Source organism: Triturus cristatus, chromosome 1_1 (assembly GCF_964204655.1).
Source record: "Triturus cristatus chromosome 1_1, aTriCri1.1, whole genome shotgun sequence".
Classification (NCBI taxonomy): Eukaryota; Metazoa; Chordata; class Amphibia; order Caudata; family Salamandridae; genus Triturus; species Triturus cristatus.
In genome coordinates this window covers 45,314,260-45,332,701 of record NC_140579.1, presented here as the reverse complement: position 1 = coordinate 45,332,701, position 18,442 = coordinate 45,314,260, and the positions used below count along the sequence as shown (strand labels likewise).

General features: G+C 43.3%; 1 protein-coding gene across 1 annotated transcript in view; it reads right to left on the bottom strand.

Moving 5' to 3' along the window:
* Positions 1 to 712: 712 nt before the first annotated feature.
* The window catches only part of LOC146869323 (E3 ubiquitin-protein ligase TRIM39-like), a 114,512-nt gene continuing 96,782 nt past the window's right edge, over positions 713 to 18,442 (bottom strand). The window contains exons 5-6 of the mRNA XM_085649669.1: positions 6,668 to 6,717; positions 713 to 3,598 (exon numbers count right to left, since the gene is read on the bottom strand). Coding sequence (XP_085505795.1) covers positions 3,087 to 3,598; positions 6,668 to 6,717 — 562 coding nt within the window. The 3' untranslated portion in view covers positions 713 to 3,086. The remainder of the gene's footprint in view (positions 3,599 to 6,667; positions 6,718 to 18,442) is intronic.

The window sequence follows — 18,442 nt, the reverse complement described above, 5'->3', positions numbered from 1 at the left end:
TGGGGGACCGCTTCTCACAAGCCTCTCTAGGGACTGCAGCATCACATTCACTCACTTTGGTCTCTTGTAATAAGGATGAGGGTGGGGGACCGCTTCTCACAAGCTTCTCTAGGTGCTGCAGCATCACATTCACTCACTTTGGATTCCAGTGATAAGAATGAAGGAGGTAAACACTTAAGCTAAAGATGTTAAAAGCCTCTTCAGGGAGCTTGTGGTACCAATGGAAAGATGTATTATGTTCTGTGTCCTCATTGTAGAGTCTGGAGGCATGGGCGATGAGGGAAGAGAGACTGAACAAGGTCACACCTTTTCATGCATACCTATATCTGAATGAGATATGTCCAGTGACCGTTGCACCCGGAAGTCGTGGCTCGAGTTAAACCACAATTTATTTACTTATGAGAAACCTGCAATAAACAGAGACTGTGATTTATGCCATGTGTCGCTGACTCTAACGAGATGCGATCACCTATACATGCCGTCTGCTTGTCCACCCCCATATATGCGCTGAAGTCAATCTGCAAACACCTATATGTGCCTCAGAGGCTCCTACCTCACACATCATATATATACAGTTTAGTTTAGGGAGGTTTGATGTAAAACTATTTAGGAGTGAGATAAAAGCACAAAAGGATCACCTTCTTATGGTAACAGTTCAACTTCAATGTTTCACATACTGAATGACAAAAGAAAATATTTAGAAAACATTGTAATGCTCCATCTTAACTTTTAATAAACAAAGGCTTCGGAACTTATTTAAAAACAATAAGAACAACCAGCCAGGAGCTGTTCTGTGAGTAAACTTCACAGGTGCCTGACACTGTTCTATGTGTAAAGCGCAACAATGCCTGGTGCTCTTCTGTGTGTAAACATCACAGGTGGCTGGTGCTGTTCAGTGATTAAAATTCGCGGGTGCCTGGTGCTGCTCAATCAGTAAACTTCATGGGTGTCTAGTGCGGTTTAGAGAGTAAACATCATGGGTGCCTTCTGCTGTTCCGTGAATAAACTTTGTAGGTGCCTGGCACTGTTCTACATCTAAACTGAAATGGTGCCTGGTGATTTTCTGTGCGTTACAATCACAGGTACTTGGGGCTGTTTATTGAGTAAACTTCATTGTTTCTTTGTACTGTTCAGTGAGTAGGCTTCACGGGTGCCTGGTGCTGTTCATTGAGTAAAGGTCATGGGTGCCTGGTGCTGTTCAGTGAGTAGGCTTCATGGGTGCCTGGTGCTGTTCTGTGAGTAAACATCACAGGTACCCGGCTCTATTCTACGTGTAAACTGAAATGGTGCCTGGTGATTTTCTGTGCGTTACAATCACAGGTACTTGGGGCTGTTTATTGAGTAAACTTCATTGTTTCTTTGTACTGTTCAGTGAGTAGGCTTCATGGGTGCCTGGTGCTGTTCATTGAGTAAAGGTCATGGGTGCCTGGTGCTGTTCAGTGAGTAGGCTTCATGGGTGCCTGGTGCTGTTCTGTGAGTAAACATCACAGGTACCCGGCTCTATTCTACGTGTAAACTACAATAGTGCCTGGTGCTTTTCTGTGAGTAAACATCACAGGTGTCTGGCCGTGTCTAGTGAGTAAACATCATGAGTGCCTGGTGCTGTTCAGTGAGTAAATATCACAGCTGCATGGTGCTGTTTATTGAGTGAACTTCATGGGCGCCTGGTGCTGTACAGTGAGTGAACTTCAGGGTTGCTTGGTTCACAGGAGGCCTGGTGCTGTTGCAAGTGTATACGTCATAGGCACCTGGTGCAGTTTTATGTGTACACTTCACTGGTGCACCTGATGCTGTTAAGTGAGTAAACTGCATTGGCGCACATGCCACTCTTCTGTGTGTAAACTGGTGCTTGGTACTGTGTATGTAAACTGATGCTTGGTGCTGTGCAGTAAGTCAACATCGCAAGTGCCTGGTGCTCTTCAACGTGTAAACTTCACAGGTGCTTGGTGCTGTGCAGTGAGTCAACATCCCAGGTGCCTGGTGCTCTTCTACGTGTAAACGTCACTGGTGGCAGGTGCTGAGCAGTGTGTAAACTTCACAGGTGCCTGCTGCTCTTCTACATATAAACGTCACAGGTGGCAGGTGCTGTGCAGTGTGTAAACTTCACAGGTGCCTGCTGCTCTTCTACATATAAACGTCACAGGTGGCAGGTGCTGTGCAGTGTGTAAACTTCACCGGTGCCCGGTGCTCTTCTGCATGTAAACTTCACTGGTGGTAGGTGCTGAGCAGTGTGTAAACTTCACCGGTGCCAGGTGCTCTTCTGCATGTAAACTTCACTGGTGGCAGGTGCTGAGCAGTGTGTAAACTTCACAGGTGCCTGCTGCTCTTCTACATGTAAACGTCACTGGTGGCAGGTGCTGAGCAGTGTGTAAACTTCACAGGTGCCTGCTGCTCTTCTACGTGTAAATGTCACTGGTGGCAGGTGCTGAGCAGAGTGTAAACTTCACAGGTGCCCGGTGCTCTTCTACGTGGCAGGTGCTGTGCAGTGTGTACACTTCACATGTGTCTGGTGCTCTTCTGCATGTAAACTTCACTGATGGCAGGTGCTGAGCCGTGTGTAAACTTCAAAAGTGCCGGTGCTGTTGTGTGTGTAAACTTCACTGGTGCATGGTGCTGTGCAGGGTGTAAACGTCACAGGTGCCTGGTGCTGTTCCGTGTTGTACATTTTACTGGTGCCTGGTGCTGAAGAGTAAGAGTCTGTTCAAATGTTCATCATATCATGGTGGCCCTGGAGCCTAGAACATATCTAGCGTTTTGGGGGTGTCTTAGAGAGGTCAAAGTAGTTTTGGACCATATTGCGACTTATAAAACAGGAGGTGCAGACAAGGTTCCCTCACTGTGCCCAATGCCATGGTGACACCACCCGTTCTCTTTCAGCGTCTTCTCACCATTTCCTCCCTCCCCTGGCTCCTCACTAGTCCTTTAAAGCTGAAATAAACATCCTGATAAGTGGGTGCCTCCCAAGAGACTTTTCCCAAAACTGATAATTGTATTATTTAAGAGCATCTCTGCTTGTACTGATTGTCACATTGTTATCACTGCAGAAAGATGTGAGGAGGGGATGAAGGGCTGAAGCTCTGTAGCTCTCACACCAGCCTCAGCTCCGCCCCTTTCCGGAGACGGAAGAACGGGTAAAGCCTCTCTGTGAAGGGCGCCTGCGGGAAGGTGTAGAGAAGCTCCATGGAGTCAGCATTGTACAGGGACAGCCGCCCCCCCTCATAGTCCAGATACACTCCCAGCTTCAGGGGTTTCTCACGCGGGGACAGAGGGGTCTGAGGGGAAGTGAGAGCCTTATAGTCACCCTCCCACCTCCGCACAGCCCAGACTCCCCCCTCAGGTGACCATGTCAAGTCTCCCTTCCTGTTCACAGACTCTGCTGCGACCCCCACATACCACCCACCCCCCTCCTGCAGCAGCTGCACCTCCCAGTAATGTCTGCCGGCGGTGAACCCCGAGCACCCCAGCACACAGCGGTAGTTGGTGAATCTCTTGCGGGTGTCTGGCAGGCGTTGTACTGTCTCTGTGCGTTTCACATGTATCCGCCCCTCAGACAGGAGGAGCCCAGGATGAGCTGTTTCAGGATCCAGAGTCACCATCACTGCAGAGAAGAGATTCACAATTATATATTTAATGACACAAATAAAAACTGCAATTACTGATTTCTTTTTTAGATATGATTAATTTAAACCACGTATGGAAGGAGCAAGCTGTGCTAGAGCACACAACACTAGACTGCTCACAACACTAAAGTGTGCATTCATCTAGAGCACACACTACACCAAACCACACACTGCACTACATAGAGAGGAAATTCTACTACACAATACCATGTACCTTCTGGCATACTACACTACACCACACTAGGCATGTAACACTACACCACACTACCACACATGACGCATATTACACTACACCACACATGAACTAAACTACATTACACCACACTAATATGAACAATGAATACTACACTACACCACACTTGCACACATAATGAATGCTACTCTACACCACACTACCACAAATGACACACACTACCACACATAAGGCATGCTACACTTCACCACTCTACTACACATAAAGCATACTACACTACACCACACTAGCACTTGATACATACTATACAATACTACCACACATGAAGCCTAGTACACTACACAACTCATGAAGCATACACAACAACAAACTACAATACATGAAGCATGCTATATTACACCCCTCTACCACATAGGAGGCATGCCACAGTACACTACCACACTTGAAGCATACAACACTACATGACACTACCACACATGAAGCATACTACACAACACCACACGAGACATACTACATTACACTACCACACATGAAACATACAACACTACACTATGCAAGACGCATACTAAAGTACACCACACTGCCGTACATGACACATACTATACTAAAGCAGGAGGAACATAGATCGCTTGGAGAACTGAAAATCCAGGTGATAAAGACCCAATGATGATGTTATTCACCGAACCGGCAGAGCGGAGAATCAACATATAACGCACCCTGAGTTAACGTGAATGAGGGTCTCAAGAACAAAAATCTTAAGACCCTGGAAAAGTAAAACGTGATTCATTCTCCTCTGATTATGATTTTAATCCTACGGAAGCCCAATTATTCTCTGCTTCTCTCTCCCTCTTTGTTTTTTACGCGTATTACGCAACAGCACACAAGACATACTACATTACATTACACTACCACACATGAAACATACAACACTACACCACACATGACGCATACTACAGTACATCACACTGCCATGCATGACACATACTATACTAAAGCTAAAGGAACAAATGATGGAAAGAATGCTTTACTATGAAAACATTCACCCCTAGTCACAAGGATCTGGGTTTAATCCATCGTTCTTTGGCTCACCCCACCACCCAGTTTGGACCCAGCCATATGCAAATCAAACCACAAAACCGGTCCCAGGATGCTTGTTTCTGGTCCAGGTAGAACCTGGCTCGGCAGTTCGGGATGGACTGTTCCCATGAGGAACGGGGTCAAGACTGATTTGTATATGGCTGGGTCTGAACTGGGGTGGCAAAGTGAGCTATTGAACAATGATGGATTCAACCCAGATCTGTGACTGGGGGTGAATGTCTAAAACGTTTCAGTGCTCCGTCCATTATCTCCTTGCGTTTATATACTATACTAAATCACACTACCACACATGAAGCATACTACGTCACATGACATACTGTATTACCCAACACACTGTACTAACTTGTACACTGCACTAAAGAGTACACTTTACTACAACACACACTACACTAGACCGCATACTACACTAGACACAACTCAGTCACAGACTGCACAATGTATTATGTGGTACACTGCACACAACCATACACTGTGTGTATTAGCCAAACACAGAGCTAGAACACACATTGTAATAGATAGTGAAGAATACACTGCACTAGAGAGAACACTCTTAAATACCAAACATTGCTAGATAGCACACTATACTAGTGACACTTTCTCGGAACTTTGCTGGGAGACAGCGGGGACTCGCAGTCCCCCACTACAATGCACCGGGAGGCAATAAAGCGGCCACAGCTGCGTGTGTGGAAGGAGCCTGGTCATTGCCCATCAGAGCCTGTCCTCGGCCGAATGAGGCCGGGCTACCCCCCTTGGCTTCTCACTTTCAAAGGTACTGTACCCTGATGTTGGGGCTCAACTTTTAGATTATATTGAATTGTTGTAAGTGGGTTTCTATTGGACTCTTCAGGCTTGTACATAGTATGGTCCAACTTTACCTTTTTGTGTGTGCCGTGGCTATTTGGACACGCTTTAGATGTTGGAGAGACAGTTTGGAAATAGCACAGAGGGGGCGATGCAAAAAAAAAAAAAAAAACGGCACTCTGGATGGGTACACTGAGAAGGCGGTGAGGGCTTCAGACAAAGAAATGTTGTTCTCTGAAAGACAGTTCTCTATGTCTTCTGCCGTAATTACAGCAACTTTGACTAGTGAGGGTGAATCTACAACAGCTAACACTCCCAAAGGATGTATGGATGGGGACCAAGAGAATAAACACAGGCACTTAAGTATCACGCAACAAGAAGAAAGTGGGGAAATGCATTGGGTTTAACCCACCATTGTTACTTATGATGAACTATGGATTGCTACATGCGGAAGAAACACGCCTGGATTGGCATTACTCATGCATTTGAATATTGGAATTATCATGTTTTCAAATAAGGACTGAAAAAAATATTGAAGAATGAGGAAAATTGGATTACAAATTAAGATTAAACGGATTAAACTGGATTGACATCGTTGATTAGTTTGGCCTTGGTCTGATGGTTGTGCATCTTAGGACTGCTGCACTCATTGTCACCAGCTGTACTGAGTAGATCAGCTTGTTTTGGACAGAGCACAGACCAGGGTCGCACACCAAAGCCCTGCCTTTGAGCATAGGTAACATTTATGGATTATTAGCGGTGTGCATTCTACAACTCATATATAGCAAGTGCATTTTCTGTCCCACCCTAATAGTTTGCACCCACATTAAGTATGTTAAAATTGAAATGATACAAAACATGGTTAGAAAAATCAATGTACCATACGATTCTGTACCATCCCATCCCATTTTTATGAACACTAACATACAGAGATAATCATCACAGTAATATTAACCTTTATAACTCTTCACCACCTCTGGGCACTGAATCTTCACATTATTACACCTGTAAAAAACAACACACACATCATCTTTGTATTATAGATTAAGACAACTTACAGCAACAGAGGATGAACATCACATAGGACCTGTATTTGAAATAAATCAGTATTAAGAGCAGCGCCTGCGGACTAGAGCTCAGTGTCAGTTACTGTTCAAACACAACAGTCAAAGCTCTAACGATATCCCAAAGTGCCTTTAATATCTTATGGCAGGATGTGGGTGTTCTAAGGCAGATAGCTCAGTGAGAGGAGCGTGCATCGTATGATGCTGTGGAGTGCCACAGTGTGGGTCTTCTAGGAGCTGTGGTTAGATCAGTGAGTGGGGGGCTGACTAACAGGTTACATCTGCTCCTGGTGGAGTCTCGAATATATACTTAATAAATACATCCTTGACTGGGGTCCATGTGTATTCCTGCCAGAACCCACAACACAATACTGCGACATCCAACCCCTGCCAGTGTAAACCCTGTCACTATTTCTCTACAACCTTGAAGGGATTAGCCCACAACCTCTGTTACTGCAAAACTCTGTCCTCACTGCTCCAGAACTTTAGAGTACAAACCCCTCCAAAAATATATCCTCAAGTTTACTAGAGGGTTCAGTGAAGGAAGTGTTCGCTGCTGCATCTGTCTGACCTCAAGACACAACTGTGAATTACAGTTCCTGACTACAGGTAGTAACATTTACTAGGGACTTACAAGTAAATTAAATGTACCAATCAGGTGTGTAGCAATGTTACCATGTTTTCAGGGGAGAGTCAGTGGGAGCTGGGAGGCTCCGACTGCTGAATCCATGTGGCTAAAAGCCCAATGGATTGCCTCCCCAGGAGAATCCTGCAAATTATCGTTTAATTACCCTCACAGACGTAGATGCTAAAATATTCGCAAGTTGTCTGTTAGAGGAGTTGGAGTCTTGGGCGGAAAGAGAAGAATTGATTCCAATCTTTCAGACAGGATTTAGGAAGGGAGAATCGACTATTACCAATTTGATTTTATTGTCTTTACTAGGAGAAAGAGCCATATGTAGGAAACGAAAATTGTACATTTGTTTTATTGACTTAAAAGCCGCGTTTGATTCTGTACCCAGAAATATTCTTTGGAAAAAGCTAATGAATTGGGGTATATCAGAAACTCTTTTAAAAATGATTAAATTATTGTACTCAAATACCTGGGTGCAGGTCAAAATCGGCAATGGTAGACATACTACCCGCCGCCTTGAGACAAATCTTGGCTTAAAACAAGGATGTGTGCTCGCTCCTTGTCTTTTTAATTTATTTATGTCTGATCTCCCAACCCATTTTAATGATGTAAATTCACATTCCCCTACTGTAATGGGTAAAGAAATTAAATACTTACAGTATGCTGATGATACTATTTTACTTAGCCAAACTATGATAGGACTAAAAAGATTAATACATTCTTTTAATATATATGTAACCCAAAATGGGTTAACAATCAATATAAAAAAAACTAAAATTATGTTATTAGGAAAAGGCAAACTTGGGGCAAAGGACTTGAGAATCAATGGTTTGTCTGTGGAATGTGTAAAAACTTATAAATATTTGGGAATTACATTTGATGATCGACTATCATTTAGACAGCATTTCAATAACTTAGAGGCTAAAGGTTCCTCACTTGCCTTCGCATTTCGAAAATTAAGAGATAAATTAGTATGCCCCAATTATGACCATCTACTTAACGTCATGAAAGCAAAACTTATTCCCTCCCTGGACTATGGGTCTATTATTTTTAAGGGTAGAGACGCTAAAGTATTGGAGGCCATAGTTGCAAGGACATATAAATCAGTCTTTAGGATTCCTAGGCAGATTTCATGTGCCAATTTAAGACTGGAATTCGGCTTACGGAAACAGCTCTTAGTGCGTAGAGCATCATATGTAAAAACACTATTGGCATTATCTCGAGCCAAGGAGGGCACGCTGGCCAATATGTGTTGGAGCGAGATTTCAACCAGTGAATACTCTAGAAGCTGGCAGGATTATTTAGCTGAGTGTCTCCTAAAATTCGAATGTCCCAAATTGGAAGACGAAACAAGGAGTAAAATGGTTTATAAAAAAATAATGAATTCAACCGTCGTCTTGCTGTCAGAATTGTTGGATAAATATGAGCTGAGAAAAAAAAAACACTTTTGGTCTATTGCCAATTGCTTCGATAAAATGACGGCCCAACCTTATTTACTTTTTCATCACCAAAAACCCTTAATTAAGAAGAAATTTATGTTACTAAGGTTTGGAATTTATCCAACCAAAGATGGAACCCCTAAATGGGAGTCCAAATGGGCATCAAATATTTGTCGGTTGTGTGGGCAGTGTGACGAAACCTTGCTGCATATGGTAACACTATGCCCAAAAATGATGAAGGAACGGAAAATAATTTTAAAACCTATTTTTAAAGAAATGGGACTTAGGACTTGTAGATCTGCATTAATATTTTGCCTAAATGGTGTCAACGTCTATATTATACACCAATTTGTAAAATGTATACTTACAGTGGAAAAGAAATTATGTAAGGTTGACACCCAAAGCATATGTTAAATTTGTTAAGGCTGTGAAATGATGATGTTGCTGTTTTTAAGGTGATGATGAAATATCTTTATGGCACTTTTTAATTGTTTGCTTATATAGCACTACTTTTAGATAATGTACTAATTGTTTGTTTTTAGAGTACCACTTTTAGATAAATGTTCCATTTATAATGTTTATTATTTTTATCGAATGGCACACGTGCACTTTATCCCTGAAATCTGCCATGTCCTGTAAACTATTTTAAAAAATGAAATAATAATGTTTAATTATCCTGACTGACTGGAAAAAGTTAATTGATTGTGATCAACTTTATGCATTGTATCCTGGAACGTTCAATTAGGTAATGTGTTTTGGTCTGTATTTATTTCTGTCCTTTCTTGTAATGGTTTTAATTAATCAACAAATAAATAAATAAATGAAATGAAAATTAAATGAAATGCCTCCCGTTTTTTACCCATTAAAGTTAATCCAATGGATTCATATTAGGTGTAAATAACCACAGCCTGGGATTCAATAAAGGGCTTTGGATGCCCATCCTCGTGTACGTGTGGACTTCCAGTGCACCGTGGTGAGTCTTATTTAACACATCTCGTTCTACACAACTATATACGCAAAGCAAGAGTCCAGAAAGTATTCTTATCCATGATTAATAAAATGAATGCCCATGCTGATCCTATAGATTTCCCATAGGAGAAATGTACAGATAGATCCAATGGAGGCCACAGACCAGTTCAGCCAGAGATGAAGGAAGAATCCTAAGAAGTAATAGTGCCTAGAGATTAAAGCGTACAGTGACATGAATTTTATAGCAAGGCACGGAGGCCAATATTATGCATTACTCCTTTAAAGCCGTCCTACACAGCAGAAGCAAAGAATGTAGAATTAGAACAAAACATCCTTACAGTTCTAGAACCCTTTCGAACATGCATAGTGACTTAGTAAACGCAGATATCTTCATTAATTTGATTCTGTTCATACACAGATCAGTGCTATTTCAAGTTACTTCTGAAATGTATGAGAAGATGTGTTATTGATGGGTAAATGAGGGAGGTGGATAACTAGGTCTGTTATTGGGGAAGTCAGATTGCTTGTGGTATTTTCCCCTCAAAAAAATAACTGGTTTACAGAGAGGAGAGCTTAAACTGAGTATAACATGCATGGTGAGGGAGTTGCGAAGAGACACTGGGAAGCTGCTTTTAAAGGTGGTTGGTTTGTAGGAGCTTTGAGGTGGTGTTGAGTGTGTCAAGGGTTTGAGGGGGTTTTGGGCACGTCAGGACGTCTCTTCTGAGAGGAACTTAATAAGGAGTATGCAAGGCTTAAGGAAGGAATTTCTTATCTTTATGATAGTGTAAGCACACAATACGATAGAGGGATCGTCTTATTTTGAACGTTTTTTGGTTATTAATGAATACTTTAGTTCATTGTAAGTTACATTCCTTTTGTATGATTTCTAGGGTAGCTTGGCCATCTGGTCACACCATGCCTTTCTATGTTATGGGCGTCCAGATGACTGGAATCAGAGACTGGCCATCTGGTCATCCCATGTCTTGCGAGGCGAGATGCTGCCATTCATTCTTTAGGAACATCGGGCATAGTGGGTGTAGCGTGCCGGAATCACACGAATCCAAATCCAAGATGAGTTTCAAATTGGAGATTTAATCTACAAGTAATAAATACACAAAGAGCCCACGGCACAGGAACACCGCCGTAACTCAGCCAACTCTAATACATCTGATGAGCACGTAGAATCATAGAACACAACAGTGTAATAATGACATACTATAGTTCTAACATAAAAGGTTCTGCACTTAAAGATACAGATACATACAGCATACTACATACCCCCCCCCCCCATAATAACAAAACAAAACTAAATGAAAACTAACAGAGAAAACAGCAACACAGTTAATATAAAACATAATCTTTCAATTTTACAGGTGGCCCACAAACACGATGATTACGTGCATTCAGATCAGGTGCTGGAGAAGCAGCATCTGAAACTGGTGAGGAATCTACATACGAACTAGAATCTACATACGAACTTGCAGTAAAAGGAACATTTCCACAATCAGGACCAAAAGAGAAATCAGAGTTATCATCAACATTTCTGTTAGCATACACCCTGTTGAAAATATTGACTTGAGGTTCAGAAATTTTGACCACACTATTCTTACTCCACCACCCTCCATTTTCTAAGAACAGTGACGGTTTGCTAACTTTAATAACTCTAACAGGCAAAGAAAATTTGGACTGTCCCTTGCAAACTCTAAACGGTTTTTTAATTAAAACCCAATCACCAGGTTTAAAATCAAGTAGAAACCTTGAAGTTTTATCGTGACACTCTTTTTGTACTAGTTGTTTCCTAGATACAGTTTCTCTAGTTATGTGATAATCAACTGGCATGTTTCTTCTTTTCTCCAAATCAGAACCAGCAGCCAAATTGTTAAACCAATTAGGCATTAAATTTGACTTTGCTTCTCTACCTCTGAGGGCTTTGAACGGGGTGACATTGGTAGTGGAATGGGGTGTGTTAAGATATGCCCAAACTTTGTTTTGTATGAAAACGCCTACATCAACATTAGAAGCCAAAGCAGTTTGTACACCTTCTTTTATGAAACGGTTAGCCCTCTCAACAAGGCCATTCGAAGCCGGGCAATACAAAGCAACTTTGAGATGTTGTATATCATTGCTATGTAAAAATTCAGTAACCTGATTTGAAAGAAAATGTTGGCCATTATCAGTAACTACATAATTTGGATTGCCTTCAATCTTAAAAATATTCTTTAAAAACAAAATAACCGAATTTGAATTTTGGGCATCCACAAAGGAATAATAAATCCATTTAGAGTGATAATCAATTGCAACAATACAGTACCTTTTCTCTGCAGGAAGTAAAGAAAAAGGACCTGAAAAATCAATGGCAATTTTATCCCAGGGAAGGTTTGGAAATGGGACAGGAAATAAAGGCTTCCTATGCATTTTCCAGTGTTTGTCCGAAACAACACAAACCGGACAGTTCTCAATGAATGATCTTACTTGTGTGTCTAAACTAGGCCACCAATAAATACTCCTGAGTTTCTTACATGTCGCTGAAATGCCCAAGTGGCCCTCATGAGCGATATTTATGAGTTTATCACGTAAATCCGTTGGAGGAATGAAAAGCCCATTCCTAAGACAAACTCCATTATCAAATGAAAGTTCTTCACTGACTTGTGCATAAGACCTAAGCTCAATGTCTAACTTCTTAAGGTTTGGCCAACTAGTTTTAATGAAAGTTCCAACTTTCTCCAAAGATTTATCCTTAGACATAGCAGAAATCCATTCATCCTGTGAGATTTTGTTGGAGCAAGTAGCAACAGCATCAACTAAACCAACTACACAATCTTTAGAGCAATTGTTCTCACCTTCGCTTGCATCAGGAAGGGGAATGCGAGATAAACAATCTGCCCGTACATTTTTCCCACCTTGAATGTATTTAACAATGAGGTTATACTCTTGAAGTTTGGAAAGTAATCTAACCAATCTGGCAGACGACTTACCTAAACCATTACCAGATAACAAAGAAACCAATGGTTTATGGTCTGTAAAAATTTCACACGATATACCCCAAATATATGTTTTAAACTTTTCAGTGGCCCACACTATAGCTAGTGCTTCCCGTTCAATAGTGCTGTAGTTTGTCTCAGTAGGTGTTAAAGACCGGGATGCAAAAGCAATAGTACTCTCCTTGCCATCCACCCATTGGCCGAACACCGCCCCAAGACCTTTTTGACTAGCATCTACACACATGAAAGGTTTGGCATTTGGTACAAAAGGGTGTAGTGCAGGTGCATTAATGACTAACAGTTTGACCTGATTAAAACACTCTTGGAGTGTGTCATCCCATGTGAATTTTGAACCTTTCTTGAGTAAGGCCCTCAATGGCTGGACGATTTGTGCGTAACCAGGAACGAACCTAGCATAATATTCACAAAGACCAAGAAAAGAACGCAACGCGTCTTTGTCAGTTGGAGGAGGAGCATTCCTTATAGCTTCAGCATTACAAAATTTGGGTTTGATGCCTTCGTTGGAAATGAGGTGACCCAAATATTCAACCTCGTGTACTAACAACTTGCATTTACTAGCCTTAACAGTCATGCCTGTGTTTTGCAGTATAGTGAAAACTTTATTAAGGATAGCTGTGTGTTCCTCCTCAGACTCTGTGTGGACCAAAATATCGTCTTGAAATGCCTGGACTTGTTGCAAATCACCAAATAGGCCGTCCATGAGCTTTTGGAACACACTTGCAGCCGATGCTAAACCAAACGGTAACCTCAAATATTTAAAAGCACCAAAAGGTGTTACAAACGTAGTAAGTGGTTGAGAAGTGGATGATAAATGAATCTGATGGTAAGCTGAATGTAGATCTATCGTAGAAAAGAATTTAGATTTACCAATGTTTGCAAGCATTTCATGAATGTGTGGTAACGGGTGACAGTCTACAAGAATGTTCTGGTTGAGGGATCTAAGGTCAACACACAACCTGAGGTCGCCAGTTTTTTTCTTCCGTAAAACTACCGGAGAAACCCATTCGGAGGCATCTATTGGGGCAATGATACCTTCCATTTGTAGATTGGATAAGAGCATTTTTAAATCCTCTCTGACACTAATGGGAATTGGCCTTACTTTGTGTACAACCGGGATAGCATGTTTTTTCAAAATTATAGAATGTTCATACCCCTTAACAGTACCCACACAATTTTTGAACACATTAGGAAATAGTTGTGCAAACTTGTCAATGATGGGAATCTGATTAGTAATAGACAAAACATTAGATGGAAGATCTCCTAAAACAATAGGGGGATCTTGACCCGGACGTAAAATGATACCTAACAAAGCGAGATCCTTCCACCCAACAATGTCCCTGCCCTTGATTGCTACGTAAATTTTGGTCTTAATTGATCTGCCTAAACAAGACAGCGTATCCCAGAAATAACCAATTAAGTCAATATCCTGTTCTCCGAATGCTTTTGGATTTATGTCAGGAGGAAACAGAGGAAACTTGTTAGGCCATAATCTATAAAATGTAACATCAGCTAAAATGGTGACTGGTGCACCTGAATCTGCCATAGCCAAGACAATTTTGTCATCAATGCATATATCTGTGAATGGCCCTTTAATAGGTTTGTCAGAATTCTCCGGAATGTCAATAGTAACCACTATGTTAGAGAACTGGGAAGTGCAATCTTGAATTTCAGGAGAGTCAAGAGTGACATTTGAAATTCTAATTCTATTGGGGTTAGTATTAGACGAGGTATAATTTGACCTTTTATTGCAAACACTTTGCAGGTGTCCAAATTTTTGACATTTACCACATTTTCTCCCTAAAGCCGGACATGAAGGGTTATTACCAATGTGATTCCTTGATCCACAACGGAAACAAATTAATTGCGTTCTAGGGTTTTGGTTTCTCATGAACCTTCTATCAGTGTATTGCCTTGGATTAATGGCACAAACAGTATTCTCATCAGAAATAAAATTCGTGGTTTGTGGTAAAACTTGTTGAGGAACACCTTGTGTAAGCGACTGCATGGGTTGAACACTAGATAAAACTTTGGACGTAACAATTGACCTCTCAATGCTTTTCGCGATATCAATTGTTTCGCTCAAAGTGGGATTACAAGAAGTGAGCAATCGTTCCTGTATTTTCTTGGAAAAACAATGAAACACGAATTGATCTCTTATGTGTGTATCAACATTTGCACCAAAATCGCATTTCTCGGCTAATACTCTTAAATTAGCAATATAATCTTCTACTGAGTCATCTGAGGCTTGTTTACACATCGCAAAATTGAATCTCTCCAGAAGAACACTTGTTGAGTCAGGGTATTGTTTCCCCATACGTAGTTTTGCTTCAACAAAAACATTCCAAATGGTGTCTTCGGACGTAGGAGCCGGGTAATGAGGAAGGTTCTCGAAAACTCTGCGTCCAGCAGCACCTAAATGGTTGAGAAGTAGTGCCAATTTCCTGGTAGGGGCATAAGCATCCGCACCTATGGCAGTAAGGTAATTCTCAAAGTCCTTTAACCATTCAGTCCATTTTAATTCAGGTTTGCCTGGTTTTAGAAGAAAAGAAGTAGGCTGAATAACTCCTTGAGCAGTTGCCATTTTAATGTAATGAGGTAAAATAATGTACTTGAGACAAAAATCAAAACCAGGTTTCGAATAAAAAATTGTGTAAGTTTTGAATATGAAGCTCAATAAATAAATTGCGCCGAGATTTGAATAAAAAATGAGGAAAAACGCATTAAAAATGCCAAAACGAACGTTGTACTGAAACTGATCGAAAGAAAAGCTTCGAAACTTAACCAAAATGGCCGCCGGCGTATGACGTCATCACGCTCCCATGAGGCTTTGCGGTCTTTTCTTGAGAGGACACTTGACACAGCAGCAGAACGGATCGGAAAATGGAACGCCTCCGTGAAGCCTCCGTGAAGCTGAACACTCTAAGGACTCCGTGAAGCTGAACACTCTAAGAGAGCTCGAGGCGGATGGCACGAGCATTCAGTGACACGCAGGTTAGAGAAAATTCAAACGTAACTGCCGAAATGGCAAAGTCTCGAAAGCGTTTTTTTTCCCAAAAATAAAGTCAGATAGCGCTAGCGCTTAACCCACCTCAATTATCCTGTATTGTTCCGGTGGGCAGCGAGTGAGAATGGGGACAGCCGTGAGCTCTTTAGGTTGGTCAGGGTGCCAACTGACGAATTTCCAAATCTTCAAAGATATACCCCACTCCTGGTACCATGAAATGTAGCGTGCCGGAATCACACGAATCCAAATCCAAGATGAGTTTCAAATTGGAGATTTAATCTACAAGTAATAAATACACAAAGAGCCCACGGCACAGGAACACCGCCGTAACTCAGCCAACTCTAATACATCTGATGAGCACGTAGAATCATAGAACACAACAGTGTAATAATGACATACTATAGTTCTAACATAAAAGGTTCTGCACTTAAAGATACAGATACATACAGCATACTACAGTGGGAAACCGCATGGCAGCAGTCGGAGCCTAACCAAGTGGTTGTGCCTGGGTCAAGCACAAGGAGCGCCAAAGCTCTAACTGGGCATCCTGATTAGAGCTTGTTACCCTGAGGAAGACGGAGAGCCCACTGGTGACCTCTGGAACCCCATCCTAGGCGCTTTGTGACACAGGGGCCAGCAAATGGAGCCCAGGTGCAGAGCCCCGCACCATCAGACCTGCTGGAGCTCTGTCTGCCCCCAAAGCAGGGGAGCCCAGGTGTGGCTTACCGCAGCCTGGCCTAGATGCTCTGTGTGATGGCAGGCTCGTGAATAGGGACCGCCGGCGCGGTTGACGGGGCCTCAGAGCCTGTTGAAGCCCTGGCTGGCAGCCCATCCAGAACTTTGCACTCTGCTGAAGCAGGGAAGCCCTCTGGAGTCCTGTGCAACCCCAAATTGAAAATGAGCTTAGCAGAAATTCAAAGACAACTCAGAATTCTGACCCCTGATTCATACCCAGAAATCATGTGATAAAGGGCGGGCTGGCTGAAGCACTTAGCAACTGCTAAATGGCTTTTACAAATGCATTCCACCCCTTATTCTGAATCTGTAGCAGGATACTGAATTGCAAACTGGGTCAGAAAAGTTTTCCGGACCGCAATTTGGAAGGAGCGAATTGCAAACTATTCATAGGTTACAGAGTCCTCAAAGGAAAATAACGTTTGTTTGGGAGTAGGCAATCCAGTGGACCCTGACAATGCTTAAATAAACTTATGTTTAAAAAAGCAATTTTGTTTCATAAATGCAGACTTGTTTCCTTTAAGGAAAGTTAGGTGCATTTAGGAAAAGTAATACTTTATTTAAATACGATCACAGACATTGTGTGCAGAGCGTTGGAAATTTTAATCTACTTCATGAATATTGATGAGGTAGGTTGGATTGCAACCCACTCCAATTTGGAATTTTCTGAACTGACCTAATCATGCATAGGTCGGACCACAACATTCTACACTGGTTGCTATTTGCGGCCAGTGTTTTGTACACCTGGCCCTGATTTTTTATGTATATTATGTTTTATATACAAATCATCATGAGTCACACTGGTGTTGGGGGGGCGTGGAATGGTGCCGATGGAGTGAGCAGCGCTGCTTGGGAGCTCCCGTCGGCCAGCCGCCATCCACAATCATCCTGATGCCCCACGAAGGGCCTGAACCCCCACGAGGCATCCCCACAATGGCCAGCGCAGAGGGAACTCACCGGAGGTGAAGCGAGCCTCCCTAACGGCCAGAATAGGGCGATAATAGCAACGGTGAGCGTGCCCGGGTGCACAGCCAAGATGGCGGCGCCCAGCGAGTGCTGACGAGCCCAGACACCGCGCAGGACACCAGCGCAAGTGATTCGGGAGACGGATTGCCAGGGCCCCCCTTCAGCCCCAGCGCCGGCACCAAGCAACCGACCGGTGGGACCCCCCTCGGAGCTGGCTGAGGGGAAAGGACATGCACTAATCGCGGCGCTCGGGAGCGGGCAAAATGGCGGCGCACCCGGACGGCAGCGCCTGAAGGGACGCCGGAGCACGGTCACAGACCCGTGGCGCTTCCCTTCAGCCCTTCAAGTAGGATCCGACATAGGGCCTTGGAGTCTGGGCAATATAGCCGACGGAAGAGTGCTGCTGGAGAGCAAACGCGGTGCATGGGCCACTGAGCGCGGCCTGGACAGTGGCGCCAAGTGAGCGCCTAGGTTCACAGAGGGAGTGCATGGGGCCAGCGAGAAGGCCTTGAAACCACTGGGCGGCAGCGCAGGAAGAGCGAGTGCACTGCTGACAGATTTGGACACGCCGGCGGTGCGCAACGGCGGAGGCGACTGGGGAGCTGCTGCGGCGTAGACTGAGGCCTGCAGGGCTCCCCTCCGGGCCCACTGGGTGCGAATCAACGCGAGGAGCGGCGGCCAACACAGAGGTACTGGCAGGGGAGCGCAGGAAGACCAGCAGGGAGGGGAGACGGTAAAGGTATCAGAGGGCCTCCCCGGGACGCCACGAAGAGCGACCACTGCTGCGCGGCCTGGGTTGCCGGCGCTTGGGCGAGCAAAGGAAACAGCGCCCTGACGGTGAGGAGGCGGGACCATCCCTAACAGCCTGACTCCATCACTCACACAGTCCAGAGGGAGCACGCACACAGATCAGAGGG